Source organism: Cheilinus undulatus, linkage group 24 (genome assembly GCF_018320785.1).
Source record: "Cheilinus undulatus linkage group 24, ASM1832078v1, whole genome shotgun sequence".
NCBI lineage: Eukaryota > Metazoa > Chordata > Actinopteri > Labriformes > Labridae > Cheilinus > Cheilinus undulatus.
Genome location: NC_054888.1, coordinates 9,082,894 through 9,106,737, shown reverse-complemented (window position 1 = coordinate 9,106,737; position 23,844 = coordinate 9,082,894). Strand labels below are relative to the sequence as shown.

The 23,844-nt window shown below is 37.3% G+C and overlaps 1 protein-coding gene across 3 annotated transcripts in view; it reads left to right on the top strand.

The window, feature by feature from the left end:
• The window catches only part of mgat5 (alpha-1,6-mannosylglycoprotein 6-beta-N-acetylglucosaminyltransferase), a 149,987-nt gene that overhangs the window by 76,343 nt on the left and 49,800 nt on the right, over positions 1-23,844 (top strand). For all 3 annotated transcript variants that reach the window (XM_041782096.1, XM_041782097.1, XM_041782098.1), the window contains 4 exons: positions 6,734-6,895; positions 10,806-10,975; positions 13,265-13,399; positions 21,828-21,961. In XM_041782096.1, coding sequence (XP_041638030.1) covers positions 6,734-6,895; positions 10,806-10,975; positions 13,265-13,399; positions 21,828-21,961 — 601 coding nt within the window. The remainder of the gene's footprint in view (positions 1-6,733; positions 6,896-10,805; positions 10,976-13,264; positions 13,400-21,827; positions 21,962-23,844) is intronic.

Below are 23,844 nucleotides of genomic sequence, written 5' to 3'. Positions count from 1 at the left end.
AAATTAAATCATTAATTATTCAAATAATTTTTAAAATATATTTTTACAATGTTATTATTTTTGTTGTTAATTTTGTTTATTTTATTTTATTTGACATGTTTTATTTTTGATTTTTCTTCAATTATATTTTAAAATGATTTACAACTAATGGTCTCATTACTCGACTTCACTGCTTTTTGAAAGCAGCCTGTGTTGCCAGTTTTTAATGGCACTTTTAGTCACTTTATCTTCAAGAAATGTCCTATTTGTTTTTAAATTGTGAGACTTCTGTCGCTGCCAACTAGAAGCACAGCAGCGGCTGGTATTTTGGGTGTCAGATAAGTGTCGAAGCTGTCATCTAATTAGCTTACATGTTTTATTCTGGAGGAGGCGTGCATGTGTGTGTGACAACTCAAAACTGCATGAACTCATGTAATGTTTGAAACACTCTTCACGTGGAGCCAATTTAGAAGTAAATAACATTTAATGCCACTCATTTTGATATTTACTCTTAAGAAACACTTATTAGTACAATTTAATTGTTGTTTTGATTAAATGCAGTAAAGTGTGAAAGGTTTCTGCCCTCACAGTCAGGCTGCAGCGTTTCCACTCTGTCGACATGCCTCGACGGCAGAAAAGAGTCAAGCAGTTCTCATAGACCAAAGCCAGAGTGACGGGACCTTGGGACAAATCTGGAATAATGATCTTCTATCCCTGCCAATGCGGCAGCTCACTCAAATCCCACTTAGAGCGCTTCTGCGGGCAGACAGGCTTCTGCACAGTCCACAGTATCAGCGCACGTCAAAAAAAACACACACACCCCCTTCCCACTGCTGCGGGTGAATCAATATTAAGCACTCTTCATCCCCTCTCTGGATGCATCAACAGCGCTGAGCCCGCTGTGGTGGGGAGATGCCATTTGACAGGCTTTGGAGATTTTAATTCAGGCCCAGATTTTAATAGGTTCAGTCCGCAGGAGTGATTTCCTGTCGTGATGAAGGATGCTAATGCCCTGAAACAGCCTTGTTTCAGCCACCTTAGCAGCTGGTAATGGCACAGCGGTTTCCCCTTTGTTCACTTTGTCTAAATGTAGCAGGCTCTGGCCAATTCACTGACTCCCTTTTCTATTTGTCTACAGTTTTCACAAGTCCTTTAAATTCAATATATGAAAAATGAGTAGAAATATTAGTTACTATAGCATGAGTCAACATATTCTGTTATAACATGAAAGGTCAGATACTTCATAAGACATTAAAGAGATATTTTTTCTCCATTAAATTTTCAACTAATACGTATGAAAACTCTAAATCCTGCTGCTACCTATAAAAGAATCTTACATTATTTATACGAACTCTAAAAAGAGAATATGTGCCGTCACTCCCTGCTGCTCTTCTGCTTCATTTTTCCTCCCCTTCGTTCTTCTGTCCCTGATAATCTCTTCATGTAAGACAGCTTGGATGAGTGTCTCAGATGTATTCACTATACAGCCGGAGCAGGGCCTAGAGATGCGTCACATGACCTTTGCAGGAAATGCAGTAGAGCTGTACCAATGTCAGTCAGCCGTACAGCTTGAACTAGTACTACTGCCTTTTTTGTTGCACATCAGAAATGGGCGTTCTCTTCACTGCTGTGTGTTATGTCCCCAGTTCCAAAAACATTGAGGCGCTATGTAAAATGTAAACAAAAATAGAATGCAATGGTTTCAGACCCTCAGGTAGCACTGCAAAAAACTCAGGGTCAACCTATGTTTTATTTTATTCTTAATCAATACTGATTATCTGTAGTGAATATGACCAATAATCGATATTTGCAACTGTTATGCATTTTTAATGACAAATAAAATGTACTTAATGTGGCAAAGTAAAACTACATGTTAAAAGATTAAGGAAAATACGGCTCTGTTAACATGAGAAACAGCACAGAGTAACACTTTAGCAGCAGGAAGAAGGAAGTGATCTCTTGTGTTAGTGCCACCCATGCCTCAGTGTTGATTGGTTGATAGCTGTGTGACATCATGCCAGTCAGATTGTGTTGTGGGTAGGACATTAGGTAGGACTGTAGAGAGTGAAAATGAAAGTAGAGGGGAAGGTGCACCTGGCTGTGACGCTTAAGTGGCACACCTTTGAATTGATTGATTTTGGCTGGTGATTGGTGGAATAAAATGGCGATATGAGAAATTGGCTGAATTCCGACCCCTATTAAAAACAGCCATAACTCTGTACTGAAAATCACTGCATGGGCTGAGGAAATCTTCCAGAAATCAACATCTGTCAGCACAGTTCACCGTGCCATCCACAAATACACAATTAAAGCTGTATCATGCAAAGAAGAAGGCATATGTGAAGACAGTCCAGAAATTCTGCAGTCTTCTCTGAGCAAAGCCAGTTTAACCCCACAGCCCCTCTTAGAGCCCTTTTAGGGCTTTTGATTGTATTTTTTCCCTTACTTTGGCAGTAATCATGCTAAGAGGATATTTGACAAGATGTTCATTTTTAATGAACTTTTTAAATTTCATTATCCACATTGTGTTGACAGAATTTTCCACTGTGTAGACAAAAAACTCACACTCCCCCTCCTAATGCCCTTTTAGGCCTCATTGACTATCATCAAAACCACTTATTTTTATTCTACTGCCACTGCAATACAGAAATAAGAAATCCTGTTAATTCCTCTTTAATTCAGTCATTCAGAGGTAAAAATATTTGCACACAAAAATGCTGCCAAATTTTGCCATTTTTCAACGTTTGCAGAGAGGCATTGTGGGAGATAATGGCCTTGTTTGAGCTGATATATATACGGATATATCAGTGACTGTAGGCCAGTGGAATTAATTATTTTAACTAGAACTACTTTGGGTGTTTTCTATGGATGTCAGAGTCTGGTGAAAAATTAAGATTATGAAAATGAATTCACATTTGCTATTCATGATGAGGACTGGAGTTAAGGACCAAAAAAAAAAAAAAAACTTTCATGTTTAATATTTCGAAATGCATCCAATGTCCTAAAAGGGCTTTAAGAGGGAGTTTGATTTTTTTTGTTGTTATTACACAAAACTTAAAAGTATGTCAAAATCAGTGTTGCTGCTCATCATTGACATATCCAAGACTGATAATCCCTGAAAAAAAAAATCTGCTTTGCATTTTTTAAATAGAAAATAATTCATTGTTTTGTGTCAGAAAATTTGGCATTGTGTAAATAAACTGGCATTTATAGAGTTAAAATTATGAAAAATAATTCACATCTGCTATACATGATGAGGACTGGGGTTGTGGACCAAAAATTTTTCATTCATTTTTAATACTTTTAAATATATCCAATGTCCTAAAGGGGCTTTAAGAGGGAGAGTGTGATATCTTTTTTAACGGAGGGCCTGAGGGTTTAAATGGACTGAGAAAACATGGAAAACTGTGGTCACATGAATCAAAATTCGACATTCTTTTTGGATACTGGGGACCCAAACTATAGAGGACGGACTATCCAAGTGGAGATGCTACACGATAGTAAACATGGTCCTGTCCCTACTTTTTTGAGATGTGTTGCTGTCATCATATTCAAAATGAGCCAGTTTCAACATCTGATGGATTTATGAGATTTACAGATCATTGAATTCTGTTTTTATTCACATTTTACACAGCGTACCAACTTTTTTTTGGAATTGGGGTTGTATATCCTTCCTGTAAATACACTGACTGAGGTCTCATGGTAAAATATAAGCATCATAATCCATCATTTCCTGCAGCGTCTTATATCAAGTGAAATTTTTTAAAGTGATGTTTACTGTCTTTATACAACATATTGTTGATAAATGTTGTCAAAACATCCTAACACTACCCCTAACCCTAATGCTTAAACACAGAGAGAGAGCAGGGATAGATGACCATCTTTACCACCTGTTTAATACTTCCTGACACCACATGACTTGAAATGTTTCAATCTCTGTTTTTCACTTTTGGTTCTGAAATGTTGCGCATGAATTTGTGCATTTCGATAGAGTGCAGGACTTTGCTCACAACGCAAGGAAACCATTTCAGTGACATCTACTGTATTGCTGTAGTATTAAAACAGTAACCCTCGCTCAAAGGGTGTATGTCTCGTATCAGCCGTAAATCGACATGGCGCTGGTTAATGCTATGGCCACACATTTGTCTGCTACTCAGACAGTTATGCCTCAACGTGTCCTTTTAGAGGCTATACAGCAGCTTAGTAAGTCTTTGTGAGTCACAGGCAACATGAGACTATGAGCTTTTGTTTACTTTGAGGCAGGGTGGGGCGATATGGCCTACAAACAAAATTCCGGTTCCAATCGATTTTCATTCCATCTTAAAAAATGTACTTATAAAAGGTATAGCTCTCGAAACAAGTTTTGCTTTATTTTATCAAAAACATATAAGAAAAGCAAGCTCCTTTTTGGAGATAAAGTGTAATCTGTGACCTTGTTAAATGTTAATTTTAACTAAGGTTGAAGAGCACGTGTCAGATGTTACTGCAAAATGTGAATAGTACAACGAGAAACAGGCATTTTCCAGTGTAGCAGAAGGCAATCATATGTGGAAAAAAAATAAAACAGCTCAAATGGTTTGCAGATATGTTTCACATGTGTAGAGAAGAGGGAGAAATAACAAGCTGTTGTGCAGACAATTTAAAAAAGGCTTACTCTGATGTGGCATCATCAACCAGTCTGTCTTGTACTAAACTTGGCAAAGCCTGCGGGTAGAAGAGGAGGAGGTTTGCAAGGAAATCTAGATTTTTTTATTTTCTAAAGCTATATGTTCGCAGAGATCATCAAAGTTACTGCCACAGGACTGATAATGAAAATTAAACTTGAAAAGTCATTAAAAAGCGGTTAGTTATATACAGTAAGTGACAGAATTGCGAGCCATAAGTTAACCTGCAAAGTTTTAATTTTTCTAGGCCTGTAGTCAACCAAGGAAAAACTTGGTCAGCTGAAATTGCCTAACAGTTTCCCCAATTTAACCTTCTGGTAGTCTAAATGATCTTAAAAATGGAAATGACAAGCTTTATGAGGCATTGTTAATTATTTTCATCCTCATTGTGCTGTATTAAAATAACTGCCAACTCTAAGAAAATCAGCATCCTGCCTTCAGTCATTTACTTTGTTAGTTTGTTGCAGTTCTAATGCTAGATTTTGGTTATTATCAAAATGTTTTCATTATAAATTAATAGAAATATTAATCAAGATCAATAATTAAAGGGGCGCCACCCTGAAGACAGGGAACATCAACCAAAAATCATTCTTAGAATAAAGATTTAATTATTAATACTATTACAGTTATTTAAAAGATATTGGCATTTAAATAAATAAAAGGTGTGAGAATGAACAAGGTCAGTCAACAACATGTAAGCGGAGACCGTAAGCTAACAAATGTACGTGAAATGCTTCCTACAGCTCGTTCTGCCCAAACAAAGCCTTTTAATTGTGGTAACAGTGTGTGATTAGATTCTGGTGTCAAACTAGATCCAGGAGTGAACAGCAGTCAGTCTATCAGTTTTCCTTCCCTGGTTCCAGCAAGTTAAAAGTCATGTGGCATCATGATTCAGCTTTAGGGTGAGAGCAGGTCTCATGTCATCGTCCTGAGGCTGGAGAAGAGTTGTTTTTCCTTGGGATACCGGTGGGCTTTCTGCAGCACTCCTGTGTGGATGGTGTTGAAGGAAGGAAGAAAAACTTTGTACTTGACCGGCTGGTGGCTGACTGTGCTGAACTTTCAGAGTGCAGGTGGGAGTGCAAGGCAACACAGTGGAAGGCAGCTGGTCGGGACCTAATAACCATAGGACTTAGGCTTTTCTCTCATCTGCTCTGTCTGTTTGTAACAGACCATAACGCTGATCTGTACATTTTAATGAGATGATAAAGGGACTTAATACTTGTATCAGCTAACCGTTAAGTTAAACAAGCCATGGGATTTGATGCTTTGACCGAGGGCAGAGCAGAAACACACAGCAGCATTACTTTAATACAAACATCCTGCATCTTCATGTTGAGTTTTAGATGTGTTGTTTAAAGTTATTTACAGTGTAACTGCTGTGAAACAATCAGAATATAACATATCCCTTTTGAACTTTCTCATAGGTGAGATGTCAAACACAATACCAGTCCAAAATTCATCTAAATAGTTTTATTGTGGTTATCATTTCAATAAAATCCTTATTTAAATCTTTCAGGAAAAGACGGTCCTCATGCAAGTCCGGAAAAGGTCCAGTCATCCATGTATTATCTTTAACTCTTCCATTTTTCTCTTCATTTATTTAATCTTTCTGCTGATCTTAGGTGGTAAAATATAAGATTCAGGCATTTTGGATAAATCCTTTATCCTTGAGCAGGCAATGACTGACTTAAGCCAGGGGGCAATTAGTTTTATCTCTGCAGCGCCTCTGGAAGGGTCCTTCTCCAGGAATAGAACCTTAAGCCGTTTGGGAATAGCAGTTGTCAATATTGAGGGTTTAGATATGATGAGATTAATTTTGAAAGGTCCCTGAGGGAGTGCATCATGGTGGTAGAGGAACAGGTTACATTCATTATAAAGTTATTTAAAGATTCTGTTAGGACTTTTAATTTGTTATTAAGCAAACTGAAATAGATGCTGATGTCCTCCTATTAAATCCAACCCACCTAAAGATGCTCACATGAGAATGATTTCTCAAAGTGTTTCAAAGTGTTAGGATATACTGTAACTGTTTGCATTTGCTGGTGATAGGTTCTAACTGTTAATGCTGTCTTTCGTCCCCGTGTATGCAGGCGGAGATCCGGACCAGCTTCGACGAGCTTTACCGCGTGATGTCACAGCGCGAGGAGTTCCGCTGGATGATGCTACGGATCAAACGCATGGCTGAGCCGTGGGTCAGCGCCATCCGCTCGCTGGCTGCCAAGCAGAACCTAGGCAGGCGACGGAGGAAGAAGGTGAGATTAACCTGCGGGACACCAGTAAAGATGAAGAAAAGGCAAAAGTACAGTCTGATGTATGAGTTGCATGTCGATGCTACTCTGTCGACATACTGGTGGAGAACTAACAGAATTTTCTGCCCATAACAGATGAGATGCCCTCATATCTACATCTCCATCCCTCTTTATAGAGAAATTCGCATTTTATCCTATCATTTGATTAATAATTAACCTCCTAAGACCCTGCCTGAGGTTATTACATATGACAACATTACATTTTTGTTTCCCGATAACATAGTAATAATTTCTGCGGCTGGAAATTTTGAGATATCAAGAATGTCTGTTGAAGTTTAAGTAATTTGCTTGAAATGTTGGGATAATTTGCTGTTTGGATATTTTGGGGACTTTGAAAATTATTAAGTATTTTAATGGAAATTAGGGGGGTATGTTTGCATGTGTTGAAAAGTTTCATTGGAAGATTCAGGGAAATTTTATTGAAATTTGGGAAATTGATTCGTAGAATTTTTGGTCATGAGATTGGAAATTTAGGGGTTGTCCTTTGAAACTTCTAGTTTTGGAGTTTTGGAGAATGTTTGTATTTTTTGTTTAGAATTTAATTTGAATTTTTTGGGCAAATTTACTTGAAAATTTAAAGTATTTGTATTGAATTTTAGGGGTAGTTTTTTTATTGAAATGTTGTGGTTTTATGTTAAAGTTTACCTAAAAGATTTGCAGACTATTTAAATAAATTTTGGGGTACATTTTATAAGCTACGTTGAGAATATGTTTACAATTTTTCTCTGAAATGTTGGGTAAGTTCTTGAAAAATTGGGAGAATTTGTGTGGTTTGTGGAAAGGAAATTTCTATGTTCAATGACGAGGCTGATGTTTTAACTTATCAGACCATTCTTACCTCAAATAAGCAGGAGAAACTAAAAATAGGAAACAAAAGCTCAGGAGGCTAAATCCACGGCTTAATACAAATTAGAGATAATAGCAATCTCATGTTAACAAATCAGCATTTTAGCACATTATAACAAAGCTACAACATAGTGGCAGATGCATAACTGCCAATTATCTATAAAAACAGTAGTTTGATATCTGAAAGGAAAAAAACAGGACTAATCACCTGAAAAGTTTTAAAACCAGTCAAAAAGCAACACATAATGCTGCAATCTAAGAACAGATGAGAAACAGTCTGAGAAGGGCCACATATAAGGCTATGGGACTTCAGTGAACCATGGTGAGAGCCATTATCCACAAATGGAGAAAACTTGGAACAGTGGTGAGCCTTCCCAGGAGTAGCCAGCCTACCAAAATATCTCCCAAGAACGCATCAACAACTCCCCCAGGAAGCCCTGAACAACAGTTGTAACTGGTTATAACCTGGACTCTAAAGGTTAGGGTTAGGCACCCAAACCCTGGGGGTTAGGGTTAAGTACCCGAACCATAAAGGTTAGAGTTAGGGAGATAAAATTAAGAATAACACACCACAAACAAAGGAAAAACCCAACAAGGGTTAGAACAACACTTCCCACCCCATGGTCGAGGTTGCCCCACCAAAGAGATCAGATGCCTCTCAGGTTTTTGTTGCCACTGTCACACATTTTTGAAAGGTGACTTGACAAAATATCAAATGTGCCTAAAGATTTCTGAAATACTAAAATGTCTCAGTTTTTAGATTCTATATGTTTTCTTTATGCTTTTTTATCATAATATGGGCAGGGTTTTAGTGCTTTCCCATACATCCCATTCTGTTTTATTTACATTTTTCCTAGTGTCCCAGCTTTTTCAGAAACGTGTCTGTTCTACACACAAAACTAGGACATGAAAACTTTAGTAGCATTTCATGCTGCTGTTGTGAATGAGTCAGTGACAGAATAATAATTGAAATGGTCCTGTATCATTACTTAAGCTGGTGAAGACTCACTCTCAGCCCCAGAAAAAGCCGATTTATGGGGCTTAATTCGTTCTTTGCAAAATTCCACTCCTTTCTCCTTTAGAAATATCACACCTGAATATAAATAGAGCTTGAATTTTAATGCTTATCTTCCCCAAGTGAGAGGAAGTAACCCTGTCAAGAACTTTCTCAAAACACCTCCCCGTAGCCTGCAAGATTTCATGCCCAAGGTACACTCCCAGACTCTCAAACCCACATTTATTCACACTTGTAGAGCTGCCCGCTTTTGCTCCAGGGAGAGACGGTGGTGGGAAAGGACTGACATGGATATTCAATTGTGTCCCAAGCTGGCAGCAGCTCCCAGCACTGAATAATGCACTCCACACTTTCTACCGGCCTTGTGAATAATTCACATCACATTCCCATGATACCTTGGTGCTGATGCTAAGCAGCATCCCCTGTAGCAACGCAGAGGATGCAAGAAACCAGAACCCACATTTAGCCATCTGTTTATCTATCATCGGTGTCCGACCTATCCTTCCTCACTCTCCTGTTTCTCTGTTTAATCTATTCAGCCTATAATTAAACAAAGAGTTCTTTTTTTCCATCCTAAGTCCAGAAACATTCAAAGCCAGGTTTTTATTTCAGCCGCTAATCCCTTTTGGATATTAATCCGCACATATTAATCCTTCACCAGTGTGCTTTCGGGCTGGGCTGGCTGTCAACAATGAAAAATGTGTCGGTCACTTCAAACAAAAGCTGCCTATTACTTCCTACACTTGCTGCAGAGCTCAGTGTTCCCCTCAGCTGCTCAGAATCCTCTGTTTTTTGTGTGTCTAAGTGCATTTTGTTGTTTTTTTTAAAGAAGTTGATTTTATTTCTGACACACATCTAGATCAAAAGAGAACATACAAGGTGTTTTTGATTAATTTGAACAACATTTTTCTTGATATTTGTCCTTTTTGAACATGAAAACGAGGAAAAATGCTAAGAACATAATCCTAGGAATCATACAACCCCACTTCCAAAAATGTTGGGACACAATAGAACACACTCAATGTATCAGAGTATGAAAGTGAGACGTTTAACCATTTTGTTTTGAATTTGACCTCGATGAGACCAAAGGTCAGGATATGATGCTCATGATCTTTGGGCCTCATGTGGCTCTGCATTAAAAACAGGCATGATTCTGCAATTGAAAACACTGCATGGGCTCCAGAAATCATTGTCTTTCAACACAGTTGCCCTACCATCCACAGATACTAGTTAAAACTTCTACCATACAAAGAGGAAGCTATATGTGATCACAGTCTAGAAAAGCAAAAAAAAAACAAAAAACTTTTTGCCCTGAAGACTTATTGTTTGAAACCGTCACGTCCACGACAATATTCAGTTGCTTCTGTCAACACAATACGGCAAAATTTACAATACCTTTACGTCTCTCTTAAAAATAAGCATGATTCTGGACCTGATATCACTGCAGAATCCAGAAGTCATTGTCAACACAGCCATTGTTGGCTATCTTCTCTGGGCCAAAGCTCATTTGAAATAGACTGAGGCAAAATGGAAAACTGTTCTGTGGTCAGATGAATCAAAATTGCAAATTATTTTTGGTAACCATGGACGCTGTGTCCTTTAAAGTCGAAAGGAGAGAGAACAACCAGCTTGTTGTCAGGGCACAGTTCAAAAGCCTGCATCTCTGATGGTAGAATCCTTCATCAGACAAGAATGGGACAACATTCCTCTCCCAAAATGAGCCAATATTTTTCATGAAATGGCAAAATGTCTCAGTTTTAACATCTGATATGTAATTTTATGTTCTAGACTGAATAAACTTGGGTTAGCAGCCACAGTCGGTGACAATGCTTGCAGTCTTTCAAGTTGCCATTCTGTTTTTATTAGCATTTTACGCCACATCCCAACTTTTTAGGAAACAAAGTTGTATATAGAAAGGCTGACTGTAACCTTGGCTTAAAAGAACAAAGACTGACATTTCTTTTTTTTTGTATCTTTCCCCCCTTTCATCAGGTCCTGGTGCATCTGGGCCTGCTAACCAAGGAGTCGGGCTTCAAAATCGCTGAAAACGCCTTCAGTGGCGGTCCACTGGGAGAGCTGGTCCAATGGAGTGATCTCATAACCACGCTGTACCTGCTGGGCCATGATGTTCGCATCTCAGCTTCCCTGGCTGAGCTTAAAGAGTCAGTTTCAGTATCACTACAATTCAAGTTTTAAGAGGGTATGAATAATATTGTTGCCTCTATGTGGCCTGCAAAAGACGACAAGACTACCAGGGACAGGATTGTAGTCACTTTCTGATGCCTGTAAACACCGCCGCAGGATAGGTGTCAGACTTTGTTGACATTTTCCACAGGAAAGAATCACTGTTGAGGCTAGCAGCTTAATGCCATGTTTACTGCTACTGGAAATCCTCCACCCAAATCTCAAGGTTCAGAAGAAATACTGAGGCGTTTAATCAGAGAAAGACTGGCTTTTAGTAAACTGTTTTATACTGTCTACAGTGTTATTGTGCAATGCTCAGTACACCTCAAGGCCAAGCGCAGCCTGGGCCAGAGTTGAAATGTTTGTTGTGTATCCAGATGTGCTTCTGTACAGCAGATGTCTATTGAAAATGCACTGGTGGGGGATCTGCTCGATTCCAAAGAGCTGTTATGTCATCTTTTCTGCGTTTGCTCTGAATGCAAATGCAACAAAACCTGAAGTCAAAGCACATTTGTTAAGTACTTTTTTTCATATGGGTAAACCAACAAACCCACAGTGGAAGGATATTTGACTAAGGGTAACCAAATCAGCTCACATGTTAGGGATGTATGATACCAACACCTGGATTAGGTTTCAGTGCTTATCCTTAGCTTAGGTATTAAGAAAACAAGCTGCATACTGTAGTAAATATCGCTTTACAGGGTGGCGTTAGCCTCTTACTAACAAAGCAGGAACAGGTTGAGGCCATTTCTGCAGATTAGTGATATTTTAACATAAAAGGGATGACAAAAATAGAGCAGACAGATAAAGTATGCACTGAGGAAGGCCGAGGAATTGCTGTGCATCTTGACTCACAATTAATCCAATGCATGCCCTATTTTCTTTGTAGCTGCACATAGTTTCTTTTTATCAGTGAAGGCAAACAGTCTGGTATATAAACTGGCAATGTCAGTTTAAATTTCTTTAAAAATCTGTTTTTCAAATACAAAATTAGATTAAATTATTAGATCAAGAATCTCTTATTTGAAGTAAAAGTTTTGCTTGAAATTATCAGCTCTACATCTATATTTGAATATTTGAAAGTCTGGATTTTCCCACCTTTTCTTAATTTATGGGTTAACTTGTTTTCTAAAACAGTGGTTCCCAGTGAGAGGTGAGAAAAGAATATGTGTTGTGTCCTTCAGGAGTACCTAAAGTCATAAGTGGTAATTCTAACTCTGTGGATAACTTCACTCATGGTGCAAATGTGTCTCACATCAAAAATAACAGCAATCTACTTGAAACATGAACCCCAGAAGGGATCAGTGTATACCATGAAACATCTAAACACAACTAAACACACTTAAAACCCATCTAAACACCCTGCCCAAGGGCATGATGGGAAACCCCGCCCACATGTTCCCCCTAGATTTGAAATTACAGTATAGTTAACAGAGGAAAAAAATAGTACTGGAGTATAGAACTCCAGTAAAAGTACCGTTACTTTGGTTAAAATTTACTTAACATGTACTCAAATAAGTACAAGTGCACAAAAAACTACTCAACTACAGTAATTTGGGTAAATATAATTTGTTATTTTCCATCCCTGTTCCCAACATGGGGTCCTGGAACCCCCCTGGGTGGTGCCAACAATTTCAGGTGAGACTTGGGACCCTGTCTGCTCTAATGTTGTCAGAAGGATTTAAAAAATGAAATGGATCCGTTCATTTTTGGACAAAATAAGTGTCAACTTTTTTGCAGGGAAAATGGAATCTCTCTGATTATAAAGTCCACGTTTACCAAAAAACAAACTCAGAATTTCAGAGTTTAAAAAGTCATACATTTTGAAAAAACCCTCAAAAATAAAAAAAGGTTTTAAAATCATAAATTTACAGCATTGTAAAGTAAAAAATTTACAAGAAACCAAACTGAAAACAGTTCTTGGAGACTGGGGAATGTCCTGACCTCAACCCCACTGAACACTTGTGGGATCAGCCTGGGCATGCAGATGGTGCTAGGGCGACCAACACAACCACATTGGTTGACATACAACAAATGCTGGTTGAAGAGTGGGATGCCTTCCACAACAGAGTGGGACCAGGCATGACGAGGAGGAGCGTGCATCCTACAAATGTGGCCCCATTTAAAAGAGAAATAAACAGGCTTTCCAACAGTATAAGATTTATTGCAAAGAAGCATTATTACAATGAAGAAATAATCCACCAAGCACAGATTTCCTTACTTTTTGTGCTAAGATGCAAATGAGATTTGTTGTTCTATTCCTCCAGGATCATGCGCAAGGTCATGGGGAACAAGTCCAGCTGCCCAACCCAGGGTGACAAAATAGTGGAGCTCATCTATATCGACATCGTAGGCCTCACTCAGTTTAAGAAGACTCTGGGTCCTGCCTGGGTCCACTACCAGTAAGTACACTAAAACGTATGTGGTGTGTGTTTGCACAGGTTGAAGTGGCTCAGTCATAGAAACACCATGTCATATATTTCCAGCCAACTTTAAAAACAGTTATAATCAGACTATAATGACTTAATGATGAACAAGGTGGCCTAACAAAGCAAACCTGTTACCCCTCTCTGTAAATGTGAATGTCCTTTAATCAGTTGTGACTATATAATAACACTGTGACAGGATTAACTGAATTATACTCCCTCAGTTTCTTCAGCTTGTCCAGTAATTTGTACCGTTCTCTAACCTTGCCCTGCCTCTGCCAGCTGTAGTTTAACAGCTCCTCTCTCGTGTGAAACTGGTTTTGAGTCGAGGTTCGTCTGGCGTTTGGTGTGACAACAAGTCTATTTTCTGCTCGTACATTACCACGAACTCCCAGAAGGCCGCAGCAATGTCCGTTGTTTGCGATATTTTCAACTGCCAAGTCTTTTCTGTCTTTGATTGCTCCGCTGAGGACTGTAGATGAGACCGTCCCGGTTTGTTTTGAATAAAAGCTCTCATCGCCACGGCGACTGACAGGAAAAGAGACGGAACAATAAGTCTGGGGGCACTAATGGCCCCGCTGGTTTCTCCTGCTTGTCACCAGGTTTTGTCTGTGTGCGACGTAACACCTTATACTGCATCCGCTCCCTTTGTTCCCAGAGGAAACTGAGTCAGCCTCAAAGCTAAGTCTGAGGTCCAGATGCTTATGATTTCTTCTATGTAACAACACTAAGCCTATGTCAGAGGACTAGGAGCTTTGTGGATCCTGACTGTGCTATGAGTCCGTTTCAGCATTTCTCTGTTTCTCGTGTTTGTGGCTGCAACTTCTGTATGCATGTCAGTGTTGGAAAACTGCAGAAATGATCTAAGATTTTAATCTCAGAATTATGAGGAGAAAACAGTCAGAATTCTGATATTAAATTCAGACTTTTGACCAGAAACAAACTGAAGAAAACTTCTGACTTTTATCCTCAGAATTCTGACTGTAATCTCAGAATTTTGACCTTAATCTCAGAATCTTGACATTCATCTCAGAAAACTGACTTTAATCTCAGAATTCTGACTCTAGGAACTACACAGTGACAGGCTCTGATCTCTGACTCCAGACTTTAATATCTGAATTTGGACCTAAATCATAGAACTCTGACTTTAAACTCAGAATTTGGATTATTTAAATCCCAGATTTCCAACTTTAATCTCAGAGTTCTGACTTTTTTTCTTCAGAATTCTGACTCTAATCTCAGCGGTCTGACTTTAATCTTAGAATTCTGTCTTTAATTTCACAATTCTGACTTGAATTTCAGAATTCTGAGTTTAATCCCAGAATTCTTATTTTAATCCCAGAAGTCTGACTTTGATCTCAGAGTCCAGACTTTAATCTTAGAATTTGGATTTAAATGACAGAATCTAGACTTTAATCTCACAGTTCTGGCTCTTTTCTTCAGAATTACATCTTAAATCTCAGAAGTCCAACTTTAATCTTAGACTTCTATCTTTAATTTCAGAATCCATGCTTTAATCTCAGATTTGGGACTTTGATCTCAGAATTCTGACTTAAATCTAAAGTTTAAAACTTTAATCCTCATATTCTGACTTTAATCTCAGAATCCAGACTTTTTGGACTCTTTGGACTTTAATTCAGAATTCAGAATTTCAGAATCCACACTTTCATCTCAGAAGTGGAACTTTAATCTCAGTATCCAGACTTTAATCCCAGAATTCTGACTTTAATTTCAAAATTCTGACTTTGATCAAAGAATTCTGGCTTTCTTAATTCCAGATTTCCGACTTTAATTCCAGGAGTCCCACTTTGATCTTAGATTTCTGACTTTGATCTCAGAATTCTGACATACCAAATCTGATAAAAATGAATTGCACTTTAAGTTTTTTTTCCCCAGCAGCCCTCACCCCACCTCCGTGTATACCGTGTGTTTCTGCATAGTGAATTTTCTCAACCTTCCAGCCACCGTAGCAACTGATCAGGGGATTTATGACAGAAAACATTATTAAAAATTTTCTTTGAGCGCAGAGGCAGGCGGACCTGGTTGACCAGAGAGCCTCATCAGAGTATCTGTGTTTACAGTGAGAGGCTGTTAATAAATAACTCGACTCTGTGTCACCTGAGCCCGGTGTAAAAGAGCTTTGCACATCCACTGGTCTACCTGCTGCAGGTGTGTCTAGCTCATCTTCACTCTATGATGACAGTAAGCAGGCTGTGGCTGTAAATAGCTCATATTTACACAATGTAACTTACACAACTTATATTTCAGGATGATGGGCTCAACATGCCAGATTTGTTTGCATATCACTCCCACCAAAGCGTGTCATTATTGTTGCTGTTCTGCTCTTTTATTGTGTGCAGGGACTAAAGCAACCAAGCCTGTCAGGCCCATTTATGAGTAATGTGTTTTGTTATTTCCCCAGTCTTCTAGCAAACTCTCTCCCAGCACCGTACTGCTGTGTTTCATACTCCTTCAGAGGAGGGAAAATACTCTGAGCTATTGTTTTCTTGGTATAAACTTGAGCCAATGATTCCCTGTTGTTCCATTTCATTTAATCCTTTCATCCAATAACCTAATCTTGGCAGTGCAGTGTCATCAGAATCAGCAAGTCTGCAGAGAGTCTGTCAATAGAAACCAGTTGTGTATTTTTTGGTGATGTTGAAATTGCAGAACCGAAACTGGATAGGCTTTGCTCTCTCTGTGTCATAGCTGCCTTTTTAATTGCCAAGAACTTTGTTATGACAGCACACCTGTGGTATGTATTCCTTGTTGATGGGTTTGAGCTTTATACATATGTTTATTTCTCCACACAGTTAATCATTTAGGTTTTTTTTGTTTATTTCAAAGCAGCAGCTCTTTTTAGCATCGTTTTCACACACCACACCACAGAATGTGGTCACATTAAAAAAAAGATGTTTTTGATGAACTTATTCAAACTTTGGTCCCATTAGTTTCTGTTCCAAGGCCAGTTTAGCTTTCAGCTCTCACAATTAAAAAGTGAAGCCACAAAAAAATGATAATACTGGCAAATAATGTAAAAAAAAGTGTGAAAACTCTTGAAAAAAGCACAGAAGAAAAAACTGCTAATAACAAAATGTTTTGTGAAACTGAAACATCAGAATTCTGAGATGAGGGTCAGAATTTTGGCAAAATGTTAGAAATAAAGTCTTCTTTTATCCCTGACTTCTGAGATTAAAGACAGAATTTTGATAGAAAAGATTTTTGAGACTTTGTTTTTTCAAATTCTTGGTAAAAAAAAAAAAAAAAAGTAAGAATTCTAAATTTAAAAGTGTAAATTCTGAAAAAAAGTCTGAATTCCAACTTAAAAGATTTTTTGAACCATGTTTTTTTTTCCAAATTGTCATTAAAAAAGCAAGAATTGAAACTTTGATATTAAAATTCACACAAAAATCAGTCAGTTATGCATTTTCTCCTCAAATTATGAAGAAACAAAAGAGATTACTGACAGGGAAAAAAAATCAAATTGTAACAATGTTTTTTTTAATTCTTCCTCTTCAAAAAAAAGATCAGAAATCTAAATTTAATCCCAGAATTCCTGTAAGAGTCACGATTTTGACATAAAGTCAGAATTAAAATAATTCCAGAATTATGAAGGAAAGAAAGTCAAAATTCTAAAAATCCTAAATAAAACGATCTTTTTGACAAATTCTTTGGAAAAAACAAGAATTGTAACTTAACAGTCAAAGTCCTGAAAGTTAGAACTAAAAGTTTTATCCTAGAATTCTGAGAAACCAATTTTCGAATTCTTAGATTACATTCAGAATTTTAAGAATAGATTGATATATTTAAGAATATATTAATAAGAAGAAAAAAGGCAGAATTTTACATTTAAATAAAGTCAGAATTCAGACTTTTGCTTGAGACAGTGTTTTTTTAATTCTTGGAAGGTATGGATTCTGACAAACTTCATAATTCAAAATAATTCCAGAATTCAAATTAAGTAAATTTTAACTTAAAATAATTATTTTTGAAAACTTTTTTATTATTATTCATGGAAAAAAAGGTTCTTATTTTAATTCAAAATCCTGTCAAAATGTCAGAATTCTAAATTTTAATTTATTGTGAGGAAAAAAATAAATAAATATTGAGATTAAATTCCGAATTTTAAGAAAAAAAAGTCAGAATTTTTCAGAATACATTTCTGGGACACCATTTTTATTTAGAAAAAATATCTGAATTCCAAATTTAAAGCCAGAATTGTGAGATCTAAGTTATTTTAACATCAAAATTCCAGGTTTCTTGTAAGAATTCTGTCTCTAACTGCTGATTTAAAAAAATAAGGTTTGATCACATTTTATTTCTGTAAAAACTGAGATAAAGTGAAAATTAAAATTTAACATTTCATTAATTCAATATTTTATATCAGTCATCTTCACATATTTTATGTCCTTTCTTTCATTTCTTTAAAGTTGGAAAACATTACACAAGTAAATAATAAACAAAAAGAGCTGTAACAGCGTATACATGTACTTCTAGTTAAAATGACTAGAAGTTATTTTGAGTTTTTTTGTAGGGAGGTGACTCAAACGCGACCGGGGAAATGAAAGACTCTAAGCTTATTAGACATTTTATCCTTGATCGTTTATTTCTAATTAATACTTGTTTTATGTTAAAATCCTCAGATGACAAAATCCATTAAACAGAATATTTATTTCTCTTCAGGGAGCTGTTACATCCTGATTAAACTGCAGAGATTCTGAATTTATGAGCTGAATGACAGTCCTAATAAAAGAATCCCTAACATATTACAGCTCCATGGTGTCCTTATGTCTTTTATCTGCTCAGCTGATGTTGGGCGGTGATTCAGCCCAATGCTTTCACAGGACAGCTCATCAAGTCGTACTCTGTTCATCACCCAGCTGTTGTGTTTAGCCTCAGGGACACATAACCAACCCTGGGAGGGAATAACATCCAACAGAATTCACAGATTCTTAAAGACCCATATGAAACCAGTGGGAAGAGGGCCGTTATTCTACATTATCCATTTTGAATCACTTCAGATAAATTTCAATTAGACTTTTACTTTGAAAAGTCCTCCCTGCTCTGCTCAGCTCAGTTGTTCTAGTGCAGAGTGCACACTTGTTGAGCTGAACAGCCTCGGCTCCTGCCACATTCTGACTCCCCCCGTCAACTCATGGACTTGGAATACGCGCTGAAAGCCTCACTGCAGCCATATTTACATCGTGTTATGACTCCAGCAGCACTTCCCCATCTGTTAGGGATATTTCTACTGGGGACAAGCAGGGGTTGTTTTTCCACGGAGTGAGCAGAGATGGCATGTGGGCATGTTGTTGTTCTGCTTTCTGTCTAACGTTTCCTCATGGTGAGTGTATTTCGCAGCTCTCGGCTCTCGCTGGGCCTTTTATAGTTGTGCACAGCCAGCTGTGGCTGCTCAGCATCTGCCTGGGCAAGGAGACGGTTATTAAGAGGGAGGGATCGTTTTTACATGCAGATGTCTGTGTGGGCAAATGGAAGTGCGTCTGTTTACACCTGGATTCCTTCAATTACTGTATGATTAATGCCGAGTAGTCTACCGTGAACCCAATTTAATTTCCACACAAGAAAATCGTGTTTTTGTGCTCCGGTTTTCCAATATGAGACATTTCAGTATAGGAAGGAGGAGATAGATTAAATTATTTAAGGCCTAGTCAACACATTAATATTATCTTTATTTTCTTCAGCCTCCTAATTGAAAAATATAGATAACAGAGGACAGGATCAGTGAATCACAATTAAAGCAGGAGCTTCAAAAAGATGCTGGTATCAATGGGGGAATGAAAGCAGAACACTGAGTTAAAGGCCTCCGCATATATACACATCCCTCTTCTAGCTGTGGATTAATTAATCATCTGGAGTGACCTATGAGTCAGACATAATATTCATTCATTCTTACACCTCCTCTAGACTAGATCTCAGTCTGACAATAGAAATATTATTATGAGTCTTGATGCCTTATGGGTCTGATGGAATATTCATGTACTGATGGATTAATGGACTTCTCGAACCATGGCATTTTTTTTATCAATTCCTTGAAGGAAATCAGAATTTTATGGAAGAGGATAAGCACCACAAAGAATTAGGTCCATCTTTTTTCTAATTCTGGTTAAAGCCAGAATTCTTTATTATTATTATTATTATTATTATTATTATTATTATTTAAAATGACCTTTTTATGATTTTTTTTCAAACAAAGACAGGAAAAGGTGATAAATAAATAAATATAAATATATAATATAATATATATGAATACAAACATTTACATACTTAAATACACAAACAAAAAGACAAATAATACTGGTTAAAAATAATAATAATAAAATAAAGACTATAAAGAGTGACAATGTAAACAAACAACAGTGTGGTCCAGTATATGCCAATGCTGTCAAGAGTAATAATCTCCCTGGTGCCAAATAAATACACTTGTAGGGCAACATACAAATTAATCATATTTTTTTAATCAGAATTCTGAGAAAAAGTCAGAAATCTTTGATTAAAGTTATATTCTGAGATTTGTTGGTTTATTTATCTCTTACTTCCTTTGTTTGTTTGTTTGTTTCTCCTTTCTTTATTCTTTAACCCATTCATTCTTTCGTTTGGTATTTGGTGGTTCATTTTGTTGGTTGATACTTTGGTTTGTTGATTGTTTCTTTCTTGCTTTGATTGTTGTATTTTTCCTTTAATTCATTCTTCCTTTTGTTGGTTCATTTGTTTTTTCCTTTATTAGTTTGCTGGTTCGCTCATTGGTTGGTTGGTTTGTTAGTTTGTTCATTGGTTTGTTGGTTCGTTGGTCATCTGGTTGGTTGGTTGGTTGGTTGGTTCGTTAGTTCGCTCGTTGTTTTTTTTGGTTGGTTGGTCGTCCCGTTGGTTGGTTGGCTGGTTGGTTTATTAGTTTGTCATGAATTCTTTCGTTGGTTTGTTAGTTGGTCTGTGTGACTGTTGGTTTGTTCATTTGTTTGTTGGTTCTTTCGTTGGTTCATTCTCCTCCTTTGTGCCTCTACATTCAGCATCCCCGAGTGGGTGGGGCCACCTGTCTTCTATATAATAGAAAGACTAACAGCTCGACGGGCATATTTTCACAGATATAAAACATGAATGAAACATCTCTGGTCCTCCTAATGGGTGAAAAAAAGGTGGATGAAAAATTGTCCAGTCAGTGTAAACACAGAGCTGACAACAAAAAACCAAGATAAAGTCTAACCTCTCTTTGATTGTAATGTTTTTATGAATACTAAATAGAGTTATAATATGTTTAGTATCTGCTGTATTAGTATTTTAAGACTAAACAGGAAGGTCAAAGAACTATTTCAACAAATAATAATTCTAATTTAGTTTATCATCATGACTTAAATAATTAAAGAAACAAAGATGGAGCCAGTTTTACCCATTAGAGCCATTCGAACATCCTGCTTAAACGCAGCGGTTCAGCCCTCAAACCACTGTTAGGCATATCAGTAAAGGACGATGTTCAGTGAGTGGGCCATTATCAGAGAAATAAACCCTGACAGGCTGACGCCAGACCATGACGTGAAAGAGAGACTTCTTGTTTCAACATGAAGGAAACGAGGTGAATCGGACTGCATGCATCACTGCCAAAACTGATCAAGCTTCTCTGCTTGATAACTGTCAAAGTCTGTGACATTTCCCTTTTTTATTTAACTGAAGACAGACAAAACCTCAGCCAATACCATGTTCTGTTTAGTGTTTACTTTATGTCTGTCTTATTTGATTTGGTTGATTTAGATTTCCTCAAGGTTTTCGTCCTTCAAACTCTGCTTGAATTTTCTGTAGCCAAAATATCAACAATCTCAGACAGTTTTCCATAGAGAGGCTGACTTTGATTGACTTTTTTCTGGCAACTTTATTATAAGACTTTGTCCTCACCTGACTTTGGAGCAGAGCTATACTGTTATTATCACATCCAGCAGCAGGCTTTTATAACAGCTTCCTGCTGTTAGGGAAAAAACACCTTATAAAGTAGTGTAATTGACCAGTGATAAGGAAGCGCTCAACAAAGCCATGTTAAAAATGGAAATAAAACATGTTTACTGCTGTAAAATTCAGCTCTGATGTCTCTACATTTGTATTTTTGGTACCAATAGGTGTTAAATGGAATAACTAAGCTTCTTTCCTGGACTAGTATGTGGAAAACCTCTGAAATAATAATAAAACAGCACTGATTGCTACACTTTCTCTATAGCTTTGACTCTTGGCAGGTGTGAGCAGCTTTTATTACAGGGTGTAATACAACACTGAGCCTGATTGTGAAGAGTTTGTTTCTTTTGCAAGTTAAAAGCAAACTTAGTTTAAGTACGCACTATTGGGTAAAGAAAACATGTTCCCTGATTCTAGTTATTCATACTCTTGTTGTTGTGCGATGTCCTAGGTGCATGCTACGGGTGCTGGATTCATTTGGAACCGAGCCAGAGTTCAACCACGCTCACTATGCCCAGTCCAAGGGTCACAAGACGCCCTGGGGGAAGTGGAACCTCAACCCACAGCAGTTCAACACCATGTTCCGTAAGTCAGCGAGATGTATTGTACACCATCTCAACTTTCTCCAAAAGCTTTTTATGCATTAAAGAAAATTAAAAGGAAGGAAATGTGGATATTTAAGGGTTGGTATGCAGGATTTAGGTACATGTTGAGAAGATTTTATTCAGTCAAATCAGCCCCAAGAACTTTTTATGGTTGATTTGTCATTTTGAGTCAAGAAAATGACAAAACGGAACGATCCCTGATATCCAAAACAAATTCTTCTACAACCCAAATCATTTATTTAAAATAGAAATATGATTTGAAATGTCGCGTTTGATTCAAAACCGTACAATGAAAATATCAAATGTTTAAACTAGGAAATGTATTATTTCTTCCCTATCCCTCATTCATCCCTACTCCTTTACCTACACTCTGTTAGCATTTTAGGGAACTGTTGAGACAAGTTTCTGCAATTTCGAAAGTGAACTGGGTGTCCGGGGGTCTGGAAAAGCAATCAAAGTTGATAAATCAATTCAGCCACTATTAAGAATTTTAAAAAGTATGAGTAAGTTGGAAATGCAAGACTATAGTTTCCTGAGGAATTATAAATGAATACTGTGTTAGCTATTAGAAAATACAAATATATCAATGATGCTAGCTCACCTGGCCACTAAATGACAAAAAAACATTGAACAAAAACTTTAAAAGCAGTTACCGACATGCATGCATACATCTTATTTCACTCCATTTTCTTTAGACAGCATGGCATTTTGTACATTTTTGAGGAATTTTTTATGTTACCTTTGGAAAAAATAGCTTTGTTGTCTAAGAAAAGAAGATAAATAAGAGGAAATCTTCTGAAACTACCCGTCATTGTAGGAAAACCTGAAAAAAACACGTATGAATTTACCTTATCTCCACTCAGAGCTTTGGTTTTTAGAATTTCTGCCACATTTTTTTCCCCTGGAAAAATTCGCAACCCACTGAAAAGAGCTTCACGACCCACTTTGGGGCCCTGACCCACCAGTTGAGAACCACTGCTCTAGAGATCGTTTTTCAATGTCCCCCCAAACATAACACTCATTAGTGTGTTTTCATGCATGGCCGGTTACTGCCCCTTCTTCGTTAGTGGTTTAATAGCAGTTAGCAAACACTTACTGTCTCTGGGATTAACAGTAAATACAGTGATATTTGTATTATTTTCCCCCCTTGTTTTAATGGTTTGGACATATTCATCATGGGACTATGTTCACCGAACCACGACAGTTCAGGACGAATACAACAACCGTTACACCCCTAGTACTAAATCTGTTTCCAGAAAGGATGAAAAAATATCTAATTCAAATTTTGGATAATCTGACCACAGAACAGTTTTCCATTTTGCACAGAATCCCAACTTTTTTTGGAAATGGGGTTGTAATTGCGATTATTTTGACTCTCATTGCAAATTTCATATGAATTGTTGTATTGAATGGGATTATTGTTTAAAAAAATGACATTTGGATGTTTGAAAAATATGTTCAAAATATAAATTAAACAGGTATTTTGACGAAAATTTCCCAGACTTTTAGGAATTGCTGTCATGACATTAACTTCTCACAGATTTCATTACCACAGCAAGTCCCCCAGTCTGTTGTGTAAATGCCAAGCAAAGCCAAACCAGTTCAAACCGTTATCATTTTATTACACCATAGTCAGTTTCCTGTATCCACAGTTCCCCTCAGATTCTCTCCTTTGGATGAGATATTTGGTCATAAAAGAGACATAAAAGACACTTAGAAAACCCAGCACTTTGCATGCTAATGGAATATCATCAAGCAGATTAGAGGGAAGTAAGGTCAGACTCTCAGCTCTCCATTTTACTGTGATTATGAATGTAGGACGTAGGGGGTTTACTGCTCTGTGTGTGCATCACTCCCACTGTG